The sequence below is a fragment of the Monodelphis domestica genome, chromosome 5 (genome assembly GCF_027887165.1).
Source record: "Monodelphis domestica isolate mMonDom1 chromosome 5, mMonDom1.pri, whole genome shotgun sequence".
Lineage (NCBI taxonomy): Eukaryota > Metazoa > Chordata > Mammalia > Didelphimorphia > Didelphidae > Monodelphis > Monodelphis domestica.
In genome coordinates, this window is record NC_077231.1 from 4159481 (window position 1) to 4172423 (window position 12943).

Genomic DNA, 12943 nt, shown 5'->3' on the forward strand with positions numbered 1-12943 from the left:
CTCACAAGCCCCGCCACACGAGGGGGCGCAGACGACAGACACTGGGTACCGGGTTCGGGTCTGGAGGGGGGCCCACTCAACCCAAGGAGGTAGATCATGCTCGGTTCTGTCAAGGAAGGGGTGACCAGAGATCCTGGTAGCCAGCAGCCCCCATCCACCCCTGACACCTTTGGGTGCTTTGGAAGGGATGCCCTGGGGAAATGACTGGGGAGGCCCCCTCCCCCTCTGAGGAAGCAGGGTTGAGTAGAGGACTAGCCTGGAGTCGGGGGGCCTCGGTAAGGGGTCCATCCCCGCCCAGAGCGAGGCTCCAAGGACCTGGGCTCGTGCCCTCCTGGGGAACCGAAGCTTCCGGAGGCCTTTGTGTGCTTGGCCCAAGGCGGCCATTGATGGATGCTGGCCGGGTCGGATCTAAGGCCGTCCACACAACCTTCCTGGGACAGCCCGCGGGAGGGGGCAGGAGGGGGGTTCGCACTTTACAGATGGAGAAGTGGAGGCCACGAGCCCGTGGTCCCGCGGCCGAGTCTGGGCTCGGCTGGAAGATGCGCCCTGGAACGCTCTAGGGGCAAACACAGGCCACACGGTCTGTTGCAAATCTTTATTAGCTTGAGAAGTTTACAAATCTGAGATCTTATCATTTCAAGAAAGAGATTCACCCCACATTGGGCTGAAGCCACGTTCGGGTTCCCCAAACTACCACCGGCCTACGGGGGCTTCCTTTGTTCGTGATCTGTGATTGGCTGAAGCCCAGGATTCGGGGAAGCCCCACCCCGACTGTCCCCCGACCCCTTCTGGCCCGGAGGTCCCCGGCTCCACCTGTCGCCCCGCCCCGCCTCGCAAGCCAGCCAGCGGCAGGAGGAAGCCCTTCCTGCAGCTACAGGAAATCGGAAATGTGTATTTAATGCACTCATTGGAAAGTTTAAAAAATTCTGTATTTCATACAAAGTTAACAAATTTAAAAGGGAAACAATGTTGTCAATATAGTCTTCCCATCCCTTGGGGAACGGACACGGGATGGAGGAACCCGTCCAGCACCGCCTGGGGGGGGGCCTCGAGAGCCCCTTGGAGGGAAGGCCGGGCCGGCTCTGGGCAGAAGGGAGGTTGGCTTGGGAGGCGGAGGGGCCCCTGGCACCCCAGAAGGGGCTGCCCAGGGAGGGCCAGGGCAGGGAATCAAAGTGGACCATAAATTAACAGGAATTACTAAATGCTTCTACTACAGCAAGAAAAAGAATTTCTCAAAAAGAAAGCGAATCCCCGAAGCCCCAGCTCGGCAGAAAGGCGGCCGGACTCTCGGCCCGGGCTGAGGGACAAGTGGGACGCCGAGGGCAGCGTCCTCGTGGCGGGCCGGGTGATTAGGAACCGTAGCGATCCTGCAAGAGAACGGGGCAGTGACTGGCAGGCCTCCTCGCCGTCACCCCCAGACCAGGGGCTGCCCCTTCCTCCCAGGCACTCCGCCTGCCACGCGCCAGGCCATCCGCCCATTTCACAGATGAAGGAGCTGGGAGTGTGAGGCCAAGTCCACGGGCACACCTGGCGGCTCTCTACCCGACGGGGAGCCTGTGAGCTTGGAGGGAGGCACCTTGAGCTTGCCTGCCTGAGCCTGAGCCTGTCCATGAACTGCTAAATATAATCTTCTGGGAGGGCATCTGCAGGCCTCACCAGAATGTCGGGGGGAGGGGGGACAGGAAGGGGTCCAACCACAGGCCCTCCTGCCCCGAGTGGTCTCAGCCACATCCAAAAGACAGACCAATGGCCCAAACGTGGAGTCTAGGCAGCAGGGGGAGCTTCTGTGGGGGAAGCTTCTAGGGGGGCTGGATGGCTACCCGGGGGGGGCAGAGGCCAACTCCCCCCTTTCACAGGAGGAGAAACTGAGCTCTTAGAAGGTCAAGGGACCTGCCCAAGGCCAAAGAGGGAGCATCAGAGGCAGGATCTGAACCCAGGTCCTGGGTCCTGGAGCAGGGGCTCTGCCTTGGCGGGAGGAGGGGAGGAAAATGCCCATCTCGGGGCTCCAGAATTGCATCTCTTGGACAGGCAGAAGTCTTCTAAAACAACATGAAGCCAGCAGGCCGAGACGGCCCTTCTTCCTCCTAACGTGTTTGGACATCAGGGGGCTTTCTGGTCGTCCCAAGAAAATACGCGTGCCCACGGCAAGGGATTGTGTTTGGGCCCCCCACAGTCCAAGGCCCACCTCCCCGATGCCACGGGAGGGTCCCAGGCCCCCCACCCCAGGCGAGGGGCTGCCCAAAAGAGGACGGCAAAGACGAGAAGGAGCCCTGGGCAGGAGACAGCCATCCCACTGACCTGAATGGACGTCATGACTCCGTTGGCCAGGACCGAGAGCTTCCCGGCCACTGATCTCACTCCTTGTTTGAACTGCGTTATGTCCGGGGCATTCGGCAGGACGTTGCTAAGGTTGTAGTTTCCTGGGGGGAGAAGCACACCCGCGCCTTTGCCCTTGGCTCCTGGGAGCAGTGGGTCTGGGCACAGGGCACGGGCACGTGTACGAGGCCCCGGGGGCTGCCGGCCCTTCCCTGGGCCACGGAAGCACGGAGCCCCTAGGCCTGCGCTTGGCACCGGGGAGTGCCAGGCTCCTGGACTGTTTACCAGGGGTGCCCTTTCTAGGCCGGCTACTGGAGGAAGAGCTAGGTGGGCCTGGGAGGACAAAAACTGGCTGGCCGAGGCCAGGATGGTCTTGGTCCTGGGCCTGCTCCTGAGTTATCTTGGGGGGACGGCAAGGTCCAGGATAACGCCACCCCCGGAGGGGGCAGCCGCTGGACAAGTGAAGGCTGGTGCCAGCCTCAGCAATGGCACTCTGGCTTATGTGTCAGGTGCCCAGCGCCCTTCTTCTTTCCTGGGAATGCCCAGGGCTTTGGCCTACCTAGGCCTGGCCGACCCACAGAGGCAGCTTTTTAGAGGCAAACTCTGAATCTTCGGCACCAAGAGGTCCTGAGAGTGGAGAAGGGTGCCACGGCAGCCCTGCCAAAGTCAGCAGCTGGCCTGTACCCAGCGGGACGTGCAGCGGGGCATCCGGCCTCCTTTGGCTCCCCCCTCCGCCCCGGAGGTCTGCTGCCACCATAGAACACGCTGGGGAGAAGCACCCCCCATGCACTGCTGCGATGCATTGGTCTAAAGCAGGCCCTGAGGGGGCATCTAGGTGGCTCAGTGAATAGCAAAGCAGGCCTGGAGAAGGGGGACCTGGGCCCAAATGCGGCCTTAGGCACTTCCTAGCTGGGTGACCCTGAACGCCCAGTGCCTACCCTGTACTGCCCAATACTGCTCATTCATTCTAAAATGGAAAGGAGAAACCCTTGTAAGGGGGGGGAGCAGAACAGATGACACGTGGAGCTCACACGGTCACGTGCCCTCTGCGGCCTCTGGCTTCTCCCCTCTATTCCGTCCCTATCGCGCCCCCCCCACCTCGGGTGCCCCCCAGGGCTCTGTGGAGGTGGCTCACGCTTGTACGCACCCATCTGTATGGACAGGCTTTAGCGAATTCCAGCCCTGCCACAGGCCTGACACCCACCAGGCACCTCGAACCCAACCTGACCCACCTATCCCTTCTTTCCCAGGCTTCCCCTTTCCTGTGGAGGGCGATCTCCATAGTGGCCAAGTCCTGCAGATCCTACCCTGAGAGTCTCTCTCACAGCTCATCCTCCTCCCCCCACATCTGCTGCTGTCTTTGTTCAGGCCTCAACTACAGCAAGACCCCCCTCATTTCCTGTCAGGCACAGTGATTTGCCCCATTTTACAGAGCAGGAGAAGCCCCACTAGGTCAACTGACTTGCCCACAGAGGCAGGATTTGAACTCAGGTCTTCCTGTCTTCCAAACCAGGACTCTACTGCCTACATCACCAGTTTTTTTTTCTTAAATCTTTTTTTTCCCCCTTAAATCTTTACCATATGCAAGAAAAAATCCTCAGGTCTTTGTTACTTGTATTCTTTTTCATAACAAAGATTTGGAAGCAAATAACATTCTCTAGAATTGGTCAAGCACATGTGAATAGACTGCAGCACGGGCAAGGAAGGAATGACCCAGTTCTGCTCCCTAAGAGATATTAGCCAGACTTCTTACCTCGTCTGAAAAATGGGGAGGTCTGAGCAGATGATCACTGAGAATCCCAAGTGATGAAGACCAGAAAAGGCAAGGGGGCCAGGGATTAAGGGATTAAAGGTGACACATGGGCTCTGCCTTTCTGTGTGAAGCAGAGACCTCTGGCAGGCCCCAACCCTGCCTATTTTGGGGAGCCACTTAGGTCCTAGATGGGAAGTCCTGCTGGCCTGAAATAAAACCCACTCATGCTAAAGATATACAAAATAAAACACCAAGGCTCTAGTTTGGCCTTAGTTTTCTCCAGAAAAAAACAAAAACCAAAACCAAAAAACCAAACTTTTAGGCCCTGAAGAACAGGTGGGGGAAGAACTTGGGGAAGTAGGTAAACTGAAGCAAAAACATTTGTGAACAGGGAAAGGCTGGAAGGAGAAAAAAAAGGATAAATGGGAAAGTAAGATGAGGGAATCATACAGTTTGTAATCATAACTGTGAATGGGATGAACTCAGCTATAAAATGAAAAAGGACAGTAGAGTAGATTAAAAGCTAGAATCCCATAATATGTTGTCTACAAGAAACTCATTTAAAGCAAGGAGTATACAGAATAAAGATAAAGGGCTGGAGCAAAATCTACTATGCTTTGGCTCAAGTTAAAAAAAACCAGGGGTAGCAATTATAATTTTGGTCAAATCAAAATGAAAATTGAGTTAATTAAAAGAGATAAGGAAGGAAATTACATCTTGAGGAAAGGAACCACAGACAATGAAGTAATATCAATATTAAACATACAAGCACCAAATGGCATAGCATCCAAATTCCAAAAGGAGAAATTACATGAGTTACCAGAGGAAATATCCAAACAATATTTGTAGGGAACATCACCCTTCCTCTCACAGAATTTGATAAATCACACCAAAAAATATAAAAGAAAGAAATGAAGGAGGTGAATAGCATTTTAGAAAAATTAGACTTGAGAGACCTCTGGAGAAAACTGAATGTGACTACAAAGGGCACCTTCACAAAAAACTGACCAGATAGCAGGACATAAAAAGCCTCATAACCAAATGCAGAAAAGAGCAGTCCAAGTCTCCCTTGCCTCAGCTACACTGGTCATGCTATTATTCCTGCTCCTGCTGGCCCCTGGACAGCCCCTCTGATCGCTTTCCTTCCACTTGCTCATATTCTTCCCAAGCTTTCTAACAGAGCATCTTCCCTGAAGGATGAAGTTTTTCTCTGTGCTCCTCTTGTCCCCTACCTCTCAGTATGTATAGTGATTTTTTCACTATAGTATCTGTGAAGGTACCTGGCATCTAGTCATGGAGTGAGCCTGTGGAATGTCCTGTTGCTCTACAGAGGGCAAATGTTGTAGAATGAGGTGGTGGGAATCAACAAGACTGGGAATCACCCAAAGCAATGAAGAGCCCAACACAGGAATCCCTCCATACACAAGTGCTTAGTTATAGGCTTGCTCCTGCTCTCCCAGGGCCCCTCTAATTATACCTGCCTAGCCCTTGCCTTCATGGCCTGGAGGAGGTGGCAGAATACAAACTCCCTGAGGGCAGGAAGCCCCTAGTAGGTACCTTGAATGGAACTGGTGTTGCCCCACTCTTGTAACAAGTACCCAATGACTCCCTGAAAGACAAAAGGGAGCAGACTATTCCCACCATGCCTTGGAACCCCAGGATGGTGCCTGGGCAGAATGACATGTAGGGTGATGAATTAACCAAGTTATCTCTAAAGAGCCTAAATTTTTAATATTTAGCAATTACCACGATATTGGGAAACAATCAAATCAAGAGAGAGAGCATCACCTTAGCTTTCTGAGACCACAAGACAAAAGGGTTGTTTTTGTTAGAGGCATTTTTCAGTCACATCTGACTCTTTTGGGGTTTTCTTGGTAAAGATACTGAAGCATTTTGCCATTTTCTTCTCCAGCTCTTTTTATAGATGAGGAAACTGAGGCAATTAAAGTGAAGTGATTTGTTCAGGGTCACACAACTAGTAAGCAACTGAGGCTAGATTTGAATTCTAGTCTTTCTGACTCCAGGCCTAGCACTCTATCCACTATGCCACGTAACTGCTATAAAATGGAACTAAATGACACAAAAAATGCTTTCTGGTGAATTTTACATGGAGGAATGTGGAGATTTGCCAAAATTAATGAAATTCCAGTCTGTATAATTAAATCTGGTAATGTCATTGTAGTCTGAAGATAAAAGGTGAAACGCTGAGGAAATGGCCAGTTATTTGCACACCTGCTGCAGAGGACAGGACAGCCCCAAGAAAGAAGGGCGCAGCTCCTCGAAGTGTGCTGGGCTCTGTTCTCAGCTGGGGATATCCTGAAGGAGTTCATGTACTAATGGGAGCAAAAAGGAAGGCTAATGGGGACAAAGGGCCTCAAGGAGGCTCAGGCACTGATGTGAGAGAATACCGAGTGACTTAATGTGAGGGATGGTGGGGAGGAGGGGACTGGAACCGATACTGTCTGTGCTCTGTGCCTGGCTGAAGTCATCCTCTTGTTTTCTTTTGAGAAAGATCCCTTGAGGGGAGCATAGATAATTCAGCAGGTGGCAGTCAGGGCTTACAGGAAGTAGGCCTGAACAGGCCTGACTCACCAGACTGATTCTGGGCTAATCAAGGGAGCCCATCTGTGACTGAAGTCCCTGTGCAGCAGGAGCCAGTGCCCTGGGGGATGGCCATGTTTAATACTGCTAAACAGACTCAACACCTGTTAAATTTTGTAAAAACCAAACCACCCACCAAAAACACGAATTAGATACACTCACAGTACAGGGGGGCATACCCTGGCCTTTAGTCTTTAAGAAGGAGAGACTGGATGATGCTGGGATAAATGAATCTATGTTCTAACTGTAATGAGGAGGGATTGACCCCTTGGAGCCAGGTGGGCACACGCCTCTGAGCATGCTCCCAGGACTGTCCAGGCACGGGAAGTCGAGCTGGCTGCTCTTCTAACTACTCCTTCTCTCTGACCTCTGCTGTAAGGGTGAGTTGCTTTTTGTTTTTAACCTTACCTTCTGACTTAAAACCAATACTGTATATCAGGGTCACACAGGCAGGAACTGTCCGAGGCCGGATCGGAACCCAGGTCCTCCTATCTCCAGGCCTGGCACTCTATTTCTTGAGCCCCACATAAAGGTGAAAGGTGACAAGTCCATGAGCGCCACAATCTGGAAGCAGCATCCGTGACCTTACCAAGTGCTTTCTGCAACTCCAGCAGAAGCTGAACTCGATGCAGCCACTCTTCGGTTGAAAAAAGCTCCGCCGTCGGGCTCCAGCCCTTTCCCATCTTGTCAGAGATTATGGCCCTTTGGAACTCTGGGAGTCGATCCAATTGGCCTTCTTCACATACAACCTTCATGTTCTCCCCTGCTGGCCTTTGCCTGGGTTGTGCCTCATGGCTAGTATCCCTGGGAGGTGAGCTGGCACTGAGCGGCGGAAGGGGGACCGGCCTCTCTGACCCCTGATCCCAGAGCCAGGGCTCTTCTTCATGCCCAGTGCCTGCGCCCCTCCCGCTTTCTTTCCCAGACACCCCAGGGCTTCTCCTAATGACTAACAATACCCGTTGTGCCAGGCTTTTCTAAAAAAATTAATTATTTTTTGTTTTTTGACGTTTTTATTTAATTAGCCAATTTAGAATATTCTTCCTTGGTTACAAGGTGCCAGGCTTTTAAAGCCAAAAGGCTTCAGGTCTTAGGTGTGCCATACCACAGGACCTGTTCTTCTGGGGGCTTCGGTGAGCTCATGGGTAAAATGGAGCCGAAGCAGGTGCCATGCTTATTTCCCCCAGGAGCCGCTGTCTCAATAGGCACTCGAGGAGCAGGAGAGCCCCAGACGTCTCCCAGAGGCCTCTGCTCGGCTGGGAGGGGGTAGCTCTTCAGTGGAGACTGAGGTTACCAGGTGGCGACAAACCGACATGGCCAACACGCAGTCCTGCACAAGCCACGAGGGCCTGCCTGCACTTCCTCTTACCAAGGCGTAGCAGGAAAACAAGGACAATAACTAACAACAATCCCTATTTCTTGAGTGCTGCAAGGTGTGAGCCCATTTTAGGAGCAAAGAGCCCGAGGCTCTACAGGCCAACAAGCTGGGCCCAGAGGCAGGGCCGGCGACCTGGGCCAACATGCACTGACCACTGGGGCTTGATGAGGGTGACCATCTGGCCTCTGGGTGTCTCTGTGGTCATGCCCCAGGGATTGTCCAAATACTCTGGGCTAGAAGGAGTTCAAGGCCATCGGCTCAGCGCCTGGCACCAGTCCTTCCTCAGTGGGCCAGACAATGACTGGGGATGGGACCGGCTGCCCTCCAGGGGGTAGCTATGGGCATTCATCCCTCTTGAGAAGTGGGGCTGTGGGGGCTTTGCTCTCAGAGGGCCCCAGACTTAGACCGTATCACCCATAATTGCTCTCCTGCCTCTCCTTTCTCCTCTTCCATGGTCAGCTTAACCTTCCTGTGGGCACGTGGCCCCTTCCTTCCTGCTTCAGGCCTGACCTCAAAGCCCTAAAACCCAGAGGCCAAAGCTCCAGGGGGGTCCTGCCTGGAGAGGACACCCTGTCAGGGTGAGGGTTCCTGTGTACTGCCTGGGACTTTCTTCCTGTATGAACCTGGATCTCAACAAGCCATTCCCCAGGGCAGCCAGGAGGGGTCAAAGCTCTGCTGTGATCTGAAAGCATCTGCTGGACAAAGCAGCCCACCTTGGCCTCGTGCTGGCCCAGGGGGCCTCAGAGAAGGCTCCTTGTTCTGAGAAGGTGGGGGTCCTAAGAGAGACCAGAACCTAGGGCAGAAGCCAACTCCATCAATATGAGCAGGGCCCCTACAACAAATGGCAGAGCACCTAGGACATGGATTATGATGGGAAGGTAGAGGGATGGCCATCCCCAGGGAAGAAATGAGTCAGGAGACGATCAGCTTCCTGCAACCTGACCCCCAGGGAGAGTTTTTGAGAGCTCTCACAGGAGCCTCCAGCTAGGGGCAGGGTTCTCCCAGGTTAACAGCTGGAGGGTCTAGTGAAGAGTGATGGGAATGAAGGTGCAGAGCCTACACTGCTAAGGGAAGACCCCCATGAGGTCTGTTCCTTGATCCCAAGGGCCAAGAGCTATTTACTATTGGACACAGGGTTCCTAAAAAGTGACGGGCATCGTATGATTCTACTTAAAATGGGCCATTCTAAGTTATCTGGATATTGCTATTAAGACCAGAAGGGACCTGAAAAATAATGTCTGGGCAAGCCATTTGGCCCCTGCCATTTCCTCATGTCTCTTCCCTCCCTGAGTGAAACCCCTAGAAAAAGCTGTCTCCACTGGCTTCCCTACCTCACCTCCCTTCACTCTCTTCTTCGTCTTTTGCAGTCTGGTTTCTCTTCAGAGATGTAGGATTGACCAGCTCAATGGCCGTGGCACCATCCTTGTCCTCCAGGACCTCTCTGCAGGTCTTGATGCTGATCCCTGTCTTTTCATCCTGGAACATCCCCTCCTCTCATTATTCTCAACTCTGCCCCAGTCCACTCTTCTTCCAGATTTCCTGAGTTCTCTCCAGTTTCCCAGCCTTGCAATGGAAGGCTTCTTGCTCGTCTTCATTCCATGTCCATTCAATTGCCAAGTCTTGTCATTTTTTGACCCTGGCAATGTGCCTCTCTCAGCTCTGTCCCTTTCTCTTTAGTCACGTGGCTCTCCCCTTGGTCAGGCTCACGTTACCGCTGGTCCCAAGCCTCCAATTCTTCTTTTCTGTGGCTTCCCCATTGATTTTTATCATTCAATAAACTCCATGGGCTTAGTCAAGGTGGGAATGACAGATGGATGGGCTTCCCACAAGCTGGCTCCAAGGCACCTTTCTGGCTTTAGGAGACTTTACTGCCCTCACCCAGCCCAGCCAGACTGACCTTCTTGCTACTCCGCTGGAGCCTTTTCTCTAGGAAGCCCATGCTGATGCTGGCTCCTGGTGCCTCTCTTCCTTTCCTCCTTTTCTCCCTCCCTCCCCATATTCACTTGTATTTATTTTATGTTGATATTCTCTATGTCCCCATTTATAACATGTTGTCTCTTCTGTTAGACTCTAAGCTTCCTAAGGGCAGGGACAGCTTCTTTGGGGGTCTTTCTACTTAGCCCTGTGGGTGTCACATAGGCTGAATTAATAAATGCAGGATCAGCAGAGACCAGGTATCAGATCACTATTTCTGGCTCATCCCATGAAAACTAATTTTCTCTCTGCCTCTAAGCCCAGACCATTTGCCTGGGCCAGTGGTGACCCCTTTCATTTCCCAAAGAGCAATCATGTGCAGCCTCTCCCATCTCTGGGTCTTAGATTCTTCTGGACACAATGGGCATGGGCTGGAGTCTCAGCATACAGAGTGTGCCCTCCCTACCTTCCCAAGAAGTTAAAGGATGTGTAGACTTTTCATTAAGGAGAAGAGCGCCCAGAGGGGCTCTGTGCTGCCTGTCTTTCCTCTCATCTGACCTTCAGAGCCCATCTCACCATCCTTTCACCTAGTCACCACCCTTACCTGAGGATTGTTTCCTCTGCTCATCAAACAAGTCAGCTGAACTTATGGAGGAGCTTCCAGAGAGTCTCTCCAGCCGAGCCCTTGTTTCATACTAGAAGAGAATGACAGACAATCAATGATGAGGAATCATGGCAGTGCTGCTGCTCCAAGGATTGCTGGAAGGTTCCTAGCAGTCCCCCCCTTTTTTACCCCTTTATTAAACCCTTCCCTTCCATCTTAGAATCCACATGACCTATTGGTTCTAAGCAGAAGAGCAGTAAAGGTTCAGCAATGGAGGTTAAGTGAGTTGCCCAGGGTCACACACTGAGAAAGTGTCTGAGGCCAGATTTGGACCCAGAACCTCCCATCTCCAGGCTTGACTCTACCCACTGATCCATCTATCTGTCTCAGTGTTCCCTCTTTACTAGGTTAAAAGTAGGGCTAACTGTCCTCTCCCTGAACTTGGAGTGGTCTTTGCTAGCAAGCCTCACCTGTGCCTCTGTATGCTTCTTTTTTTTTAAAAAACATTATTTTATTTGGTCATTTTCATACATTATTCATTGGAAACAGATCATTTTCTTTTCTTCACCCCCCCCGCCCCCTACCCCCCCTTCCCTAGTCGACGCACAATTCATTGTATGCTTCTTTTATGAGACAGAAGGAGAGTGAGGTTGAATGGGGAGAAAGCTAGCCCTGAATCAGAAGGACTTAGCTTCAAATCCTGCCTTGGACCATCTGGCTAGGTGCCCTTGGGTGAAGCTATCAGCTGAGCAGACATCAGTACTGACAGCACCTGGCAAAATGCTTGCTGATGGCACAGCCTGCTCCCTGCTCCAGGCATCTGGGTAGGACAGTGATTACAAATCAGCTACTTATTTTCACTGGTAGAAAGAATGTGCATACTTGGAGTTCCCTATACTAGTGAGGTCATGGATGTAGACAGAGAGAAATAGCTAAGGTCTCTATGAATCAGGTGTATTGGGGGCTGACTAGGATCATGTGGAAGAGAGCCAGAGATAGAGGTTCATGGGAGATAAGAGGGACATGTTTGATCATAAAACAATTTTAGTTTCTGCCCTAACAAAATTAATGCAGCTTAAATGAGAAGAAAAAGAAGAAATGGGAAAAAAATTTCTATAGCAAAACTCTGTGAAAAATGTCTCATTTCTAAAATAACAGGGAACTGAGTGGAATTTACAAAAATAAGAACCATTCCTCAATTGACAGTTAAAGGAGATAATAGTTCTCAGAGGAAGAAAGCAAAGCTACCAATGGCCATATGTGAAAAATACTCTCTGTTGTTAATAATTAGAAAAATGAAAATTAAAACAACTCTGAAGTGCCATCTCACACGCATCAGATTGGCTAAATTGACAAAAATGAAAAATGATAAATGCTAGTGGGAATATGGAGAAAACAGGCACACTAATGCATTGTTGGTGGGGTTGTGAACTGATCATTCTGGAGAACAAGGTGGAACTATGTCCAAAGGTCTATAAACTTGTGTATATGAAGAAGAACCAATGGGAGTTGTAAAGCAATTCAAGCGCTTAATTAAGCTTTGCAAATCCTTCTTATTTGGACTTTGACATCCTTATGGATGAAATATTGACAAAGAGGGAGAAAAAGCAGATTATAGAGGACATTAATAATAACCCCCAAATTGCCAATTGGCTGAGGGTCCTGGTTGGGAAGTTAACTCTGATGTGGGGTACAGAGACTTAACTATAGCCAAGGAAGCAATAACTGAAACTATGAGGTAAAATTCCAGATGCCCAGGAACCTCGTCTAAATTTGAGTGCCTAAAGCAGGAAGTGGGAGAAACTCCCTCTACTTTCCTTGATAGAATTATTGACTGTGCTGAAAAATGGATTGGGTTGGATATTTTAACAGGAAAACATAAATCACATTCACAGGCAGTTTGTGAAAAATGCATTCCCTGTGATCCGAAATTATTTTCAGAGTAACTGTCTAAATTGGTTTGATATGGGTCTTGATGAAATTCTGAGAATTGCTAATTGATAGGCAATCAGAAAAGAAAAATGATATAATTGATAATTTAACCAAAGAAATCAGGGAGCTTAAACAAACACTGAAATCCAATGAAGTGCAGGAAAAAACAGTAGTAACACTAAGAACTTATAGACAACCCAGAAATAACTACAACCCCACACAACCCCAAAATGTTTTCTTTGTAAAAAACCTGGTCATCTCATGAGAGAGTGCAGATTTAGGGGATAATTCTTTGGACAAAACTTCAGGGGAAAATAGGTTTAATCGCTTTAATGGATTCAGGCAAAATGGATATGGAAATTATGGGTTTAACAACAGATTCAATAATGGATATAATAATGCATTCTGGTATGGGAGACCAAAATACCCAAATTATTTTGAAACCAGA

The 12943-nt window shown here is 50.4% G+C and overlaps 1 protein-coding gene across 2 annotated transcripts in view; it reads right to left on the bottom strand.

Moving 5' to 3' along the window:
• Positions 1-580: 580 nt before the first annotated feature.
• The window catches only part of ARFGAP3 (ADP ribosylation factor GTPase activating protein 3), a 137349-nt gene continuing 124986 nt past the window's right edge, over positions 581-12943 (bottom strand). For both annotated transcript variants that reach the window (XM_056797479.1, XM_007502795.3), the window contains 3 exons: positions 10564-10654; positions 2299-2420; positions 581-1367 (listed from right to left, as the gene is read on the bottom strand). In XM_056797479.1, the coding sequence (XP_056653457.1) occupies positions 1350-1367; positions 2299-2420; positions 10564-10654 (231 nt within the window). In that variant the 3' untranslated portion in view covers positions 581-1349. The remainder of the gene's footprint in view (positions 1368-2298; positions 2421-10563; positions 10655-12943) is intronic.